The 14,616-nt window shown below is 48.4% G+C and overlaps 1 protein-coding gene across 3 annotated transcripts in view; it reads left to right on the plus strand.

Annotated features, from left to right (window-relative positions):
• wdr90 (WD repeat domain 90) overlaps nucleotides 1-14,349 on the plus strand; it is a 28,796-nt gene extending 14,447 nt beyond the window's left edge. For 2 of the 3 annotated variants that reach the window (XM_062475061.1, XM_062475063.1), the window contains exons 21-43: nucleotides 538-668; nucleotides 1,598-1,728; nucleotides 2,118-2,279; nucleotides 2,786-2,914; nucleotides 3,481-3,614; nucleotides 3,754-3,794; nucleotides 3,915-4,040; nucleotides 4,509-4,700; nucleotides 4,800-4,885; nucleotides 4,970-5,075; nucleotides 5,274-5,395; nucleotides 5,985-6,141; nucleotides 6,460-6,650; nucleotides 8,622-8,790; nucleotides 9,673-9,805; nucleotides 10,000-10,171; nucleotides 10,751-10,873; nucleotides 11,592-11,766; nucleotides 12,220-12,350; nucleotides 12,680-12,823; nucleotides 12,978-13,097; nucleotides 13,189-13,273; nucleotides 13,554-14,349. In XM_062475061.1, the coding sequence (XP_062331045.1) occupies nucleotides 538-668; nucleotides 1,598-1,728; nucleotides 2,118-2,279; nucleotides 2,786-2,914; nucleotides 3,481-3,614; nucleotides 3,754-3,794; nucleotides 3,915-4,040; nucleotides 4,509-4,700; nucleotides 4,800-4,885; nucleotides 4,970-5,075; nucleotides 5,274-5,395; nucleotides 5,985-6,141; nucleotides 6,460-6,650; nucleotides 8,622-8,790; nucleotides 9,673-9,805; nucleotides 10,000-10,171; nucleotides 10,751-10,873; nucleotides 11,592-11,766; nucleotides 12,220-12,350; nucleotides 12,680-12,823; nucleotides 12,978-13,097; nucleotides 13,189-13,273; nucleotides 13,554-13,711 (3,118 nt within the window). In that variant the 3' untranslated portion in view covers nucleotides 13,712-14,349. The remainder of the gene's footprint in view (nucleotides 1-537; nucleotides 669-1,597; nucleotides 1,729-2,117; nucleotides 2,280-2,785; nucleotides 2,915-3,480; nucleotides 3,615-3,753; nucleotides 3,795-3,914; nucleotides 4,041-4,508; nucleotides 4,701-4,799; nucleotides 4,886-4,969; nucleotides 5,076-5,273; nucleotides 5,396-5,984; nucleotides 6,142-6,459; nucleotides 6,651-8,621; nucleotides 8,791-9,672; nucleotides 9,806-9,999; nucleotides 10,172-10,750; nucleotides 10,874-11,591; nucleotides 11,767-12,219; nucleotides 12,351-12,679; nucleotides 12,824-12,977; nucleotides 13,098-13,188; nucleotides 13,274-13,553) is intronic. The other variant, XM_062475062.1, reaches the window with a different exon arrangement.
• The last annotated feature ends 267 nt before the right edge of the window (nucleotides 14,350-14,616 follow it).

The following is a 14,616-nucleotide window of genomic DNA, read 5'->3' on the forward strand; positions in this document are numbered from 1 at the left end:
CCTCATTAACGTCCACAGAAGGTGTTGTTAGTGAAAGACACACCACCAAGCTCTCTGCAGGCGGCGGCTTGGGGATTCTTCCTAGAGAGGTCTCAACGCCACTCACTAACGCCTGTACTGTAGGTCATCCAGACACCTCAACTAGTTTTCGCAGGCAAGAACAGCAGACCTAATCACGTCTGTTTGGTCCTGTAGAATGATTTAGTATTAACGCCTCCTGATGGGGAAATATTGGTGTGAGCGGCTGTGTTTCTCTGTAATGACCCTTATGCTTAACCCTGCACATTTTTGTTATTGTTTTTGAGATATATTTTTTTGGGGGGGGGGATTTCTGTCTTTATTATTTATGATAGTGAAAGTGTAGTTTGACAGACAAGGCAGGTGAGAGACAGGCAGTGACAGGCAGCACTTATCTGGTGGGCCGCCTCCCTCGTAGATTCTATTAACTGCTTGTACCATATGTCAGTCTGGATAAGCACATCTGCTAAAAGATGAAATAAAAAAAACTAAAAAGAAAAGCTGTTTCCTGTGTTCCAGCCAGCACCGAGGCCAGGTGGTGGGCCTGGTCTTCTCCCCAGACGGAGAGGCTTTGTACAGCGCAGGCTCCCTCGGCGCTCTGGTCCTGTACAACTCCTCCTCCGAAGACCACCACGTGGTCAGAGTACTGGGTACGTATGTTTAGACAGCATGTGTATGTATTGATTATACATAGGGTCAGTCAGGTGGCTGAGCGGTTAGGGAATCGGGCTAGTAATCAGAAGGTTGCCGGTTCGATTCCCCGCCAGGCCAATGACGTTGTGTCCCTGTACTTACTGTAAGTCACTCAGGATAAGAGCGTCTGCTAAATGATTAAATGTAAATACATAATCATATGTTGGGTTCACTGTAAATGTAGGTTCACTGTAAATGTAGGTTCACTGTAAATGTTATGGACGCGGCTATCTTACCTATGGTTTGGTCGGCACATTCACAATCCCCCCAAAAAGATTGCTAATATTTTCGCCCTATCGCACCCCTACTGGGGTGGTCAATTGGATTTCCTTTTCTTTAGAGGGTTTTCACAAGCCATAACTCTCCACATAAAACTTTAAAACATTTTCTTTCCCCATAACTTTTTCATTGTACTCTTGTTCTCATTGTACTCACTGCATAAACATTTAGCTTGTTGTTTTTTTAATCATACAGTATTTTACACATGCACTGTTACTGACACAATATTCTTCCCGTGCTCGTTGTTAGTGTAATGCAAGCTTTTTAGTGCATCCTCGACTTTGAAAGTTACTTTGATAAAAGTCCCATTAAGACTTTTCAGGACGGATTTGAGTCAGAAATAACACAAGTCACTTCAAACTTCAGCGTGAGCAAGGCTAAAGGTTGCTCTCGAGGGTAAGTCTGTCCATAATTGGAGTCACAGACTAAAAGCCAGCAGGAGTGATCTTCAGAAACCACATAAATTGTCCATTAAGTGGCCAAGGCGCTGACAACTGGCAGTTGCCTCATCGGAAATAGAAAATATATTTGGTTTTGACCTTTTGTTCCGAGATATGATGTTTCTAATAACCTGGACACCACTCACCCCTGCTACTCCGTTGCCCAGGTAATGTGGTGGCACGGGGCACCGAGCGGGGGCCGGATGCCCTCGTCATCAGTAGCGACAGCCGCTGTTTGGCGTTTGTGGGCCCTTCGGAGTACACAGTCACCATCATGGACGCCCGCTCTCTGGACGAGGTACTGTTGGAGCACCTACAAACCTCCCCCTTCCTCCTCCCTAGTCATCTTCCTCTTCACAGCCCTGTTATTGTCCTGTGTGGTATTAAATGTGTTCGGGTTGAACCACCTGTTTGTGGGGAAATGGTCATGTACAAAAGTCTATGAAAAAATTGTGTCATGTACATCAGTTAAATGTGAAGGCCCATAAGAAAGTTGTGAAGGAGCTCTCTTATGAGTGTTCATTTGTGTTGGTCCGAACTAATTAGCAAACATACTTTGTATCCGGCCGATAAAAAAAAAAAAAAAAAGATAAAAGTAGCTTGATGTGTGGGTTCCTGTCAGGGTTTCATAAAACCCCTCAGAAGACAGAAAAGTGAAAAGGTTGCCCCACGCGCTGTGTGCTTCAGCTCCTGCGTGTGGACGTCAGCATCCTGGACATGGAGAGCACCAGGCTGGACTCTGCCCTGAAGGTTTGCTTCTCCCCGGCCTCCACCGTCCACCTGCTGGTCACCACCACCGCCAACAAGATCCTCTGGGTCAGCGCCAAGACTGGGAGGCTGCTGCGCGAGGTGACCCCTCCAAACCCCTTAAGCTTGAGAGAGAGACTTGGAGAGAGAGACTTAGAGAGAGAGAGACTTAGAGAGAGAGACTTAGAGAGAGAGAGACTTAGAGAGAGAGACAGAGAGAGAGAGAGACAGACTTGAAGAGAGACAGACTTGGAGAGAGACTTGAAGAGAGAGACAGACTTGAAGAGAGAGACAGACTTGAAGAGAGAGAGACTTGAAGATAGAGAGACAGAGAGAGACAGACGTGAGCCTGTGCATTAGTGTTCCCATGTTCTGCAGTGAGTGACTGTTTGCTCCCTAGTATTGTTACTGAATATTGACAGCTCTGTGCTAATGTAACACAACTGACGGCTGAGTTGAGTCAGTACCTGTTTGTCAGTACCTGTTTGTCAGTACCTGTTTGTCAGTACCTGTTTGTCGGTGCCTGTTTGTCGGTGCCTGTTTGTCAGTGCCTGTTTGTCGGTGCCTGTTTGTCAGTGCCTGAGTTTCCTGTTTGGTGTGCCTGCCAGGCCTCTCATGTCCACAAGCACCAGTGCTCCTCTGTGGTGGTGAGTGAGGATGGCCGCTACCTGCTCACTGCAGGACACAACGTCGTCAAGGTGTGGGATTACAGCATGCAGCTGGACATCAACTCCCAGGTAACCGACCCTGAGACACCTGGACCTCAGTCTACCAGTCTGGATCCAGTCTACCAGTCTGGATCCAGTCTACCAGTCTGGAATCAGTCTACCATTCTGGATCCAGTCTACCAGTCTGGAATCAGTCTACCAGTCTGGATTCAGTCTCACAGTCTGGATCCAGTCTACCAGTCTGGATTCAGTCTCATAGTCTGGATCCAGTCTACCAGTCTGGATTCAGTCTCAGAGTCTGTATTCCAGTTTCCCAGTCGTGGAAACAAGATCAATAAGCTTCGATTGGACCTGACATTGTGGAGATTTCTTTACTTTAAGAGATTTTCTGTATCCTAGTTCCCATCCTTTATCATATTCCTGAGTGGGTTGAATAGGTACATTTAATATGCTTCGATTGGGAATGTAATTGTGCAGATTTTCTATTCCAGTTAGAAAATATTGATAACCAATATCCTGAATCAATTTCCAGCGTCTCTGGCTGTTAAATTAAGTGTGTTGAGCTCAGATATAGATTAGAGTCTTGTCTTGGGGTAATGATGAAGGCAATCATACTGCCCACTTCTGGATGTCAGATGTTTATAGGACACAGCCAGCCTATCAGCCAGGTGAGCTTCACACCCGATCAGATGAGTGTGGTCTCCGTGGGAGACGCCATCTTTCTCTGGGACTTCCTGGCCCACCCACGGGAGTCTGGGAATTGTAGTCCGTAAGTCTGTCTCACTCTAAACTCCATCTATGTATCCATGCGTCTGGTCTCAAGGGCGTTGCTTGTGTTCTTTGTGTGGGCTTGGCACAATGTTTACGTCTTATTGAGAGTTGTGCGTGTCGTTTTTTGTTGCTTGCAGTTCGTCACCTACCACAGCCTTGATCACGCCTCATAAATCAGGTAAACGACTCTCTTAAGGACAGGAGTCCAGGTTGCCTGGATTGATTGGTGGTCCCTGTGATCTAAGGTGTCTTGTAGGCATGTTGTGATTAATACTATCGGTGTGCTCCGTTCCAACAGCGAATGGCGAGCCAGATGTTCACGTAATGCTGCTGTCCAATGGGATGCCTCGAGGGATCGCTCCCCTGCCGTTCTCACACCCTCCCTGTTTGGATATCAGTGCCATTGACGCAATCGGACTGGAAGGTGAAAACAGTCGATTCTGTGTTTCTCATGCGCCATCTGAACTGAGGGGACAGTCTCGCTTCTGTCACTCATCTAACCCTCGTTAACTCGATCCAGATACTTGTAGTCAGCGTTAATAGGTTATAACGCCCTTATAAGATGCTTATTAATAGAAACGTGTTAATAAGTCTAGATAAGTGTTCATAATATTAGCAAGGCTAAGGGTTAATGATATCATAACATAAGCGTTAGTTAATAAGTAATATGCCCCTTATAAGATGTTCATTAACATTCATTTGTGTTAGTAAGACTTTCTAACTTGTTACCTTATGAATGAATGAATGCCTTTATTGTCATTGCACATAACAACCACATTTAATTGCACTTTTCCTGGTGGTGACACATAGTATGTCAGGACAATATAGTAAAACATGAATTATTACCTGGCTCTAAAGCTGTGCCTTACTGTGTCGTCTTGGCAACACTCAGCAGATGCAGACTCCTTGTCTCCACCTGAGGAGCTTGAGGAGATCTCTCTCCACGGCGCCACTTCAGGCCCCTCCCCCTGCCCTGACCCCGCCCCTGTCATGGCGGCCGGCTCCTTTCTGAAAGTCACCGAGATGGCGTTAGCCCCAGACTCATCTCCTCTGAGGACCAGTCAGAATAGAGAGTTGGACAATGGTAGGTACTAGAAGGTCATCTCCTGTCACGAACTAGGGTACCTAAATAAAGATCTAATCTCTTCTATGACTTCCTGTATTTGTTGTGTGACCTCTGCAGTGGACTCTGATGAGGAGAAGGAGACTGTACGGCCTGATTGTTATAAGCACTTTACTCCGCGTTTCAAAACCTCCACTCTGGATCAGGTAGAGCACGTCTGGGTGTCACCTCTGGTGAAGGTGCACTGAAAGGGCCTGTTGAGCGAACACGCTTGTTTTTCTCTCTCTCAGACGGCTGGCAACGCCCACCAATCAGGAGAACAGGGCTTGAGTTTAAAAGCTGTGATTGGCTACAACGGGAATGGACGTGGAAACATGGTGTGGAATCCAGATACAGGTACCAACCATAAAAAATGTATTCAATAATAATATACAGTATATAATATTAATATTATTAACAATACACTATTAGTAACTTAACATATAGTGTATATACATTATGTATTAATAATATATTGTATATTTACGGAAATATTATATTAAAGAAGAAGAAATATCTAACACGTTATGTTTGAATGTTTGTGGCTGTTTGCAGGCCTGTTTGCGTACTCGTGTGGCAGCGTGGTGTGCTGGAAAACCTTCACACAGGGCTCTCAGAGGCACTGGCAAGGTCACACAGAGGAGGTCTCCACTCTGGCTGTTTCTAACGACGCACTGGTGGGTGGTAGGGATGAGGACAAACGGGATATGGGGGATATTTTTTAGCCTTTCTGTGTCTCTCTCTCTCTCTCTCTCTCTCTCTCTCTCTCTCTCTCTCTCTCTCTCTCTCTCTCTCTCTCTCTCTCCTCTCTCTCTCTCTCTCTCTCTCTCTCTCTCTCACTCTCTCTCTCTCTCTCTCTCTCTCTCTCTCTCTCTCTCTCTCTCTCTCTCTCTCTCTCTCTCTCTCTCTCTCTCTCTCTCTCTCTCTCTCTCTCTCTCTCTCTCTCTCTCTCTCTCTCTCTCTCTCTCTCTCTCTCTCTCTCTCTCTCTCTCTCTCTCTCTCTCTCTCTCTCTCTCTCTCAGGGCTGATGATTGTAATTATAGGTGTGATGGTGACAATGAAGAGATGATGATAATTATAGGGCTCATGAGGACAGGAGGGCTTGGTGACCGGATTCTCCCATTTCGTGTCCTTTGTCTTCACTGTCTTTTCCGGTCATGTATCTCAAGGATCAGCGTGGACTTGCAGAACAGTGTGTCAATACTCCCTAGTTAAGGCTGTGGATAATTTGTCATGGGGTAAAACCGGGTGTTTATCTGTGTCCAGATGGTGGCGGCGGCGGCGGGGGGGCCGCGATGGCGCCACAAGCCTCATCTGCATATGAACGTTCAGGATGGCGCCTGCAGGAAAACCCTGTCCTACCACCGGGGGGCAGTGCAGAGCATGGCCTTCTCCAGGGACGACCTCCTCTTCCTCTCAGTCGGTCAGTGTGACTGGGTACCCTGGGGCCGCTTCCTAGGGGCTGGTGGTTTTCAAACTGTGTGGTTTGACTCCTTTGGAGGGGGGAGGGTGTTTGCATCATGTCGAGCAGTGTGTTTGTGTGTGTGTGTGTGTGTGTGTGTGTGTGGGAGGGAGTAAATCTATTAAAAAAAAGGATATAATTACAATGCGTTTGGAAATTTCATGGTAGTAAGATTTGCCACCGGCCATCCACAGGTGTCTACACAACCGTTTCTGATCGAATGTAAATTGGTTTAATCTCCTCCTCCCCCCGTCCCTCCCTCCCTCCCCCGGCCAGCAGGAGACTTCCGCGAGCCAGAGGTGGCGCTGTGGAGCAGCAGGAGCTTCCAGCTGCTGTCCAGGGTGTGCGTGGCCGGGCCGCTCCACGACGTGGCCTTCAGCCCCTCGGCCGCCAGCCAGCTGGCCTGCGTGGGTCGTCTGGGGGTGGTGTTCTGCCAGGTCACCTCCTCAGGCCCAGACCTGGAGCTCCAGGTACTGACCTCTCACAGCTCCTCAGGCCCAGACCTGGAGCTCCAGGTACTGACCTCTCACAGACCCTCAGGCCCAGACCTGGAGCTCCAGGTACTGACCTCTCACAGCTCCTCAGGCCCAGACCTGGAGCTGCAGGTACTGACCTCTCACAGCTCCTCAGGCCCAGACCTGGAGCTCCAGGTACTGACCTCTCACAGCCCCTCAGGCCCAGACCTGGAGCTCCAGGTACTCTCCTCTCACAGCTCCTCAGGCCCAGACCTGGAGCTCCAGGTACTGACCTCTCACAGCTCCTCAGGCCCGGACCTGGAGCTCCAGGTACTGACCTCTCACAGCCCCTCAGGCCCAGACCTGGAGCTCCAGGTACTCTCCTCACAGCTCCTCAGGCCCAGATCTGGAGCTCCAGGTACTCTCCTCTCACAGCTCCTCAGGCCCGGACCTGGAGCTCCAGGTACTCTCCTCTCAGCTCCTCAGGCCCAGACCTGGAGCTCCAGGTACTCTCCTCTCACAGCTCCTCAGGCCCAGACCTGGAGCTCCAGGTACTGACCTCTCACAGCCCCTCAGGCTCAGACCTGGAGCTCCAGGTACTGACCTCTCACAGCTCCTCAGGCCCGGACCTGGAGCTCCAGGTACTCTCCTCTCACAGCTCCTCAAGCCCAGATCTGGAGCTCCAGGTACTGACCTCTCACAGCCCCTCAGGCCCAGACCTGGAGCTCCAGGTACTCTCCTCTCACAGCTCCTCAGGCCCGGACCTGGAGCTCCAGGTACTCTCCTCTCAGCTCCTCAGGCCCAGACCTGGAGCTCCAGGTACTCTCCTCTCACAGCTCCTCAGGCCCAGACCTGGAGCTCCAGGTACTGACCTCTCACAGCCCCTCAGGCCCAGACCTGGAGCTCCAGGTACTGACCTCTCACAGCCCCTCAGGCCCAGACCTGGAGCTCCAGGTACTGACCTCTCACAGCTCCTCAGGCCCAGATCTGGAGCTCCAGGTACTCTCCTCTCACAGCTCCTCAGGCCCAGACCTGGAGCTCCAGGTACTGACCTCTCACAGATCCTCAGGCCTGGACCTGGAGCTCCAGGTACTCTCCTCTCACAGACACTCAGGAAACGGAGCGTCAGCTTTCATTTAGCCTGCCGAATGCTCGTTTCTTTTTGAATGATAAGCTGTTTATACAGGCGAGGGCATGGACATGGTTATTCTTGATTAGCTGCTGTATTTACTACGTGCGCAGTGTGGATAAAAGGGTTTGCTGAATGAATGTATTGATGCTTCGTTTCTAATTGTCAGTGAATAGAAGTCCCTATTAAGACGCCCCGTGTGGTCGTTAGTCGTCTTTGTGGAAGTGTAGTGTAGCACACCACCTCATAGTCACACACACACACGCCTGCACATGCACACGCACACACACACTACACCTGAGACCCAGTGGATAAATAACTGCCCTGATGACGAGAGAGACACTTAATCAGTCTCTCTGTGTCTCAGAGGGTCTCATTCCTGATTGACTGTCATTACATTAATTATGCTATTCATTATCAGCTGACACAGCTGTTGCTGCCAGTGTAATGATTTGGTCTTGTTATGTTTTTAATAGGTCGGTAATGACAGTTATTACGGAATGTGCAGAGGTATGTGGAGGGCCGTCACATGGCCAATGGTGTCAAAAAGCTGTGATGACAGATTTTTTTTGTTCAAAATTTCTGTGAAAAGATATGTAATTGCTCTACTGTCTGCTTTAATCCACCACCGCCATCTTTGCCTGTTATAGGTGTTTGGAAATGACATAGGTATGAGAGACTGTAGTTTGTTACAACCCAGTGTGTGTAGCGTTGTGACTTTATGGTTTGTTATTACTAAAACTAGGGGTGACTTAACCTCTTCCTCTGACCTTCCTCCCTCCTCTCCAACCCCCCCCCCCCCGCTCCATCTTTTTCCACCTTGCTTCCGACCCCCCCCTCCCCCGTGTCCCCTGTAGGTGCAAAACATGGCCATCCCTGAGGAGGTGGGGGAGGTGGAGCTGACGGCGCTATGCTACAATGCTAACAACATCCTGTTCACGGGCACTAACGGAGGACACGTCTGTGTGTGGGACTGTCCGAGCCAGCGCTGCTTCATGACCTGGGAGGCAGACCAGGGAGAGATAGGTACTGTGTCTCCAATGGGAGGCAGACCAGGGAGAGATAGGTACTGTGTCTCCAATGGGAGGCAGACCAGGGAGAGATGGGTACTGTGTCTCCAATGGGAGGCAGACCAGGGAGAGATGGGTACTGTGTCTCCAATGGGAGGCAGACCAGGGAGAGATGGGTACTGTGTCTCCAATGGGAGGCAGACCAGGGAGAGATAGGTACTGTGTCACATGCAGGCCAGCCATATTGATGCGTGTGGATGTGTTGCAGTATCTCTTCTATTGCTGTGTAATACACTACAATAGGTTGTGTGAGAGAGAGAGACAGAGAGAGACAGAGAGAGACAGAGAGAGACAGAGAGACAGAGAGACAGAGAGAGACAGAGAGAGACAGAGAGAGAGAGACAGACAGAGAGAGACAGACAGAGAGAGAGAGACAGAGAGAGAGAGACAGAGAGAGAGAGAGAGAGAGAGAGAGAGAGAGAGAGAGAGAGAGAGAGAGAGAGAGAGAGACAGAGAGAGACAGAGAGAGACAGAGAGAGACAGAGAGAGAGAGACAGAGAGAGAGAGACAGAGAGAGAGAGACAGAGAGAGAGAGACAGAGAGAGAGAGACAGAGAGAGAGAGACAGAGAGAGAGAGACAGAGAGAGAGAGACAGAGAGAGAGAGACAGAGAGAGAGAGACAGAGAGAGAGAGACAGAGAGAGAGAGACAGAGAGAGAGAGACAGAGAGAGAGAGACAGAGAGAGAGAGACAGAGAGAGACAGACAGAGAGAGACAGACAGAGAGAGACAGACAGAGAGAGACAGAGAGAGAGACAGAGAGAGAGACAGAGAGAGAGACAGAGAGAGAGACTGGGTTTTGGCAGGGCTCAACATTGTCTTGTTTGTGTTTGTGTGTAGGAGTGCTGCTGTGCAGGGGGAACCGCCTGCTGACAGGCAGCAACACGCGTCGGCTGAAACTGTGGGGGGTCTCCGCTGTCCAGAGCCTGAGGCCAGGAGGAGCAGGAGGAGACGCTGCCACCACAGAGGACCGGTCTGCCCCTCCCTCCTCCTCTCTCATCCCTCCCTCTTACCCCTCTCACCCCACCCTCCTCCTCTCTCATCCCTCCATCAAACACCTTCCATGTTCACCCCATTAAATGGGACTATGCTTTGTGATTGTCTGATAAAATAAAATACATCATATTTATTGACCTGATTTGATTGGTCCGTGCCTCTGTCTGTCAGAGGGGCCCTGGTGCTATTGGAGCAGGAGATCGTTCTGGACGGGACCGTGGTGAGCGCTGCGTTTGATGACGTTCTGGACATGGGAATCGTGGGCACCACGGCGGGCACACTCTGGTACATCAACTGGGTGGACAACACCAGCATACGCCTCATCAGCGGACACAAAACCAAGGTACTCCCTCGCTTAGAGCAGCCATTCCCAACCTGTGGGTAATTCAGGTTGGCCGCCACACCAATAGAAACTAAAATATCAAAAATGAATAAATATCAAAAATGTTTATATATACTGTTTGTAAATTATTATTAAAATTCGGCTTGGCACGTTGAGAGTAGCCCAACGGTAATTTTCATGTTAACTTGCATACACCCACTTTAATTCACTATGACTGCATCACTTCATAATGAAGCACATTGCATAAGCTTTGTCGACAACTTCCGGTAGCGAGCAGTTACGTAAGTTCGGGCTCTAAAATATACACGGCCCACTATGCAAGTGGGCGTGCTGTGGAAAAGGTTGGGAATGACTGGGTCAAAGGGAAAACTAAAAAGTGAGATGACACTGAAAGGTGTCATCTCACTTTTTGAAGGTGACTACTCCTAAACCTCAACTCTATAAATGAGTCTGTATGTGTGTGTGCGTGCATGTGTGTGTGTGCGTGGGCTTCAGACCATTTTTCTCCCCTCAATTCTCTTCACAGAGCTGCCTGTATCAGTGGTGCTAACTTGGACCCCTACATTATTTCGTTGGCAGGTGAATGACGTGGGGTTCAGCCCAGACGAGACCCACTTTGCCACCTGTGGAGAGGATGGAAGCGTCAGGGTCTGGTGTTCCCCCAGCAACGAGCTGGTGATGCAGTTCCAGGTGCTCAACCAGGTGAGGGCGCTATTGGGCTAGTGGAATTCCAAACCCATTATAAGCGGATGTGTGAATTTCCTAGTCAAACTGATTAATTTAATCACCTGTTAGTACTTAACCCTTGTGTTATCTTCGGGTCATTCTGACCCATCAGTCATTTTGACCCACCGTCGTATTGCGACAACTTTACCGCATACAAAAACAAAGTGAAGCATTTTCTTTTAACCGTTGGGCTGTCTCAGACCCCCCACATTGCGAAGGTTAAAAGAAAATTATTTTTATTTGTTTTTGTATTGGGTAAAATTGGGTAAACACAACGATGGTTTGTTATGAACCTTTGGGTCATGTGACCCGAAGGCAGCACGAGGGTTAACACAAGGGCCTTAGAAAGAGTTGAAACAATCACCCAAACTCCAGTGCAAATCTAGACTCATTCATCGTTGTCTTTGACAACGATGAATCTGCTGAGAGCGACATACAGCCACATTTAGTCATTTAGCAGACGCTCTATCCAGAGCGACTTACAGTAATTACAGGGACATTTCCCCCAAGGCAAGGTAGAGTGCCTACGGTAAAGTGCCTTGCGCAAGGGCACAACGTAATTTTGCATGGCCGGGAATCGAACCGGCAACCTTCTGATTACTAGTTCGATTCCCTAACCGCTCAGCCACCTGACCACCTGACCTGATAACCCTCTTCCCTCTATACCTCCCCCTAACCCTCCTCTGTTGGTCAGAACTGCAAGTGTGTTTGTTGGAGCCCCGTCCAGGGTTCGTCTACGGGGGGCGCGTGCGTGGCGGCGGGCTACAGCGACGGAACCCTCCGGATCTTCCGCCTGGCGTCCTCTGAGATGGAGCTCAAGCTGCAGCCCCACCCGGTGGCCGTTACCTCGGTCCAGTACTCCGTTAACGGTCAGGGGCTTCCAGGAACGCATCAAAGTTGTTTAGAAACTGACTGCACAGTGAATGTTTTTTCCCTCTAAATTTTTTTGTACATTTAAACGGAAATGTCAGTCCTCTCTTACCCATATACCCTTGGTAAACAGGCCTGGTATATATCTCCTATACTCACACAACAATTTATCACTCTTTTGTAGAGTTCTAGTATAATTTTGTTTTACTCTCTTGTGGGATGTGTAGGATCTTATACACACCAACAAACAAAAAAATACTAGAAACTAGTAAAAATAGTGTGAGAAATAATTTTGTGAGTGTATGAGATGAACAATAGCAGGCCTTTTTAATCAAGGCCCTCCTGTTTTTCCTTGTGCGTTCCTGCACGTCAGCACAAGAACAGCTCACGTTAGGTTTGCAACAGTGGTCTGACTACTGTATGTGAAACCTATCTTGACCTCTGACTCTCAGGTCTTGTGCTTCTGTCGGCGGGGAAGGATGGGCTGATTGCGGTGAGCAGCCCCGTGACCGGAAAGGTCGTCCGCATCCTTGGTGACCACAAGGGGGCACTCATAACCACCATCCAGTGTGTGAAAAAACAGGTCTGTGTTCATGAGCAGCGCTGCAGCTTATACCCCTGCAGACCTGGGTGTTTAACATAGGGAGTCAGGTGGCTGAGCGGTGAGGGAGTCGGGCTAGTAATATGAAGGTTGCCAGTTCAATTCCCAGCCGTGCCAAAATGACGTTGTGTCCTTGGGCAAGGCACTTCACCATACTTGCCTCGGGGGGAATGTCCCTGTACTTACTGTAAGTCGCTCTGGATAAGAGCGTCTGCTAAATGACTAAATGTAAAATGTAATGTAACATGCAGGACCACCCCCACTGTCGAAAAGGAAAATGTGGAGTACCATGAATGCGTTCTATCCCTCAGTACAAAGAGTTTGGACTCGAAGGAAACGAGATGTGGTTGGCTGCCAGTGCAGACCGACGTGTCAGCATTTGGGCGTCTGATTGGATGAAGGACAAGTGTGAACTGCTTGATTGGCTCACGTTTCCTGCTCCCGCCCACCCCAAGGTAACGTTTCTCACACCGTATGCAGTGACACTGACAAAAGACATTGCTTACGGTAGAATGGCTTCGTAGCAGGTTCTATTTACTGATGAAATTAGACTATTACTGTTGGCTCACTAATTTAATCATGTCTCTTACACACACACACACACATCAGGACCCAGACAGCCTGCCCCCCAGCCTGGCTGCTTTCAGCCCTGCAGACCCTGGCCTCGTCATCTACACAGGCTTTGGGGTGGAGAAAGAGCTGTCCTTCTACAGCCTGTCTAAAAAACAGGTACCAACGACTCTCCGTCTATATTCACATGCTCGTCCCTCTCTCCAAAGCTTTCTTGCTGAACCTCGGATGTCGTTCTCCCGTGCCTTAGGTTGTTAAGAAGATCGCCCTGTCTCACTGGGCCACGAGCCTCAGTCTCTCCTCCAAGGGACGTCTGGTTGCTGTGGGTTCCCAAGGTACCGGACTACTGTACACACCAGGGGGTGCTGGGAGAAAGGGGGATGTTGTTGTGTTTTTATTTATTTTTTAAAACAAATGTAAACACATCAACCTTGTGCTGACCTGTAAACCTGTATACCACGTGGTCTTTGAGATACTGTAAACGCCAAGCGGTACACTTCCTTGATGGGAGTAATCAGAGTTTTCACAGACGGTAATTCTCTGCACGGTATCCCTAAGTGCTTACGTCAGATGAATGGCCTGTACTAGCCTGCTGTGTATGTCTCTGTCCGGCAGAGAGGGTGCTGAAGCTGATCCAGTCCTCCAGCGGCAGGTTCCAAGACTTCCTCCACCACAGCGACTCTCTCCAGACATGTCGTTTCTCCCCCTCGGGGGAGCTGCTGTTCAGCTCAGCCTACAACGAGATCCTGCTCTGGGACGTCCAGGGCCTGTAGATCTGGAGAGAGGGGCAGATCGCCATGCCGACAACATCCTGACACCCTCAGACCTGTCTCTGGCTCTGCCTGTCTGTCCCATCTCTGCCTGTCTGTCTGACTGTCTGTCTGTCTGTGTGCATACTGTTAAGGTTTTCAAAAGCTCTGTTTTTATAGTTGGGCCAAAGTCGATTTAATTGAAATTAATGATATGGGTGGTGTTGGGAAATATTTGAAATGCTAAATGTTAAACCTCACCTGGAACTGAAGTTGATTTAATATAATTTTACTGTGTTGGTGATGGCTACCTTGTAGGTTAACTAAACACCACTCCAATATTGATCTGTTGATGGTAGGACTTAATTCAAAAACATGGAGAGTGAATTTGCAAGGATATTGTTTACACGCGTGATTGTAAGTCGGTGGTTTTTATTTGACTTTGCAAGAAAATTCCGTCTTGAAATATTTAATTCATGAAGGAACACCTCTTCTGTGATATCTCAGTTGGTTCTTTTAATCTGGGATTTGTTTAGTTTATATGAATCCGTTTTTTTAACATGTTTCTTTCAATTCAAACTGTAAATTATGCACTAAATGTTACAGTTCAAATCAACATTTATTTATTTTTGTAACTTCTTTTAAATAAATAGTTGAAAGACTATTGATGTAGTCGTCAATTTCATGCATTGGCAAAAGTAAGATCACTTTCACTGAATTTAATCTCTTTGTCTTGGATTGGTTGTAGTGACGTTTGTCATGACTTTTATCTTTGTACTTCTCAATTACACTTTTATAAAGGGGAAGTCATGACCACAGGCCAATAAGTTTCAAAGTGAAATATTACACAAGGAATTTGGAAAAAGTAAAATGTATTTGTCATAGTTGGGGCTGACAGGGTCGCTTCACTTTCCAGTTTCTACTATGAA

Source organism: Osmerus eperlanus, chromosome 12 (assembly GCF_963692335.1).
Source record: "Osmerus eperlanus chromosome 12, fOsmEpe2.1, whole genome shotgun sequence".
Taxonomy (NCBI): Eukaryota; Metazoa; Chordata; class Actinopteri; order Osmeriformes; family Osmeridae; genus Osmerus; species Osmerus eperlanus.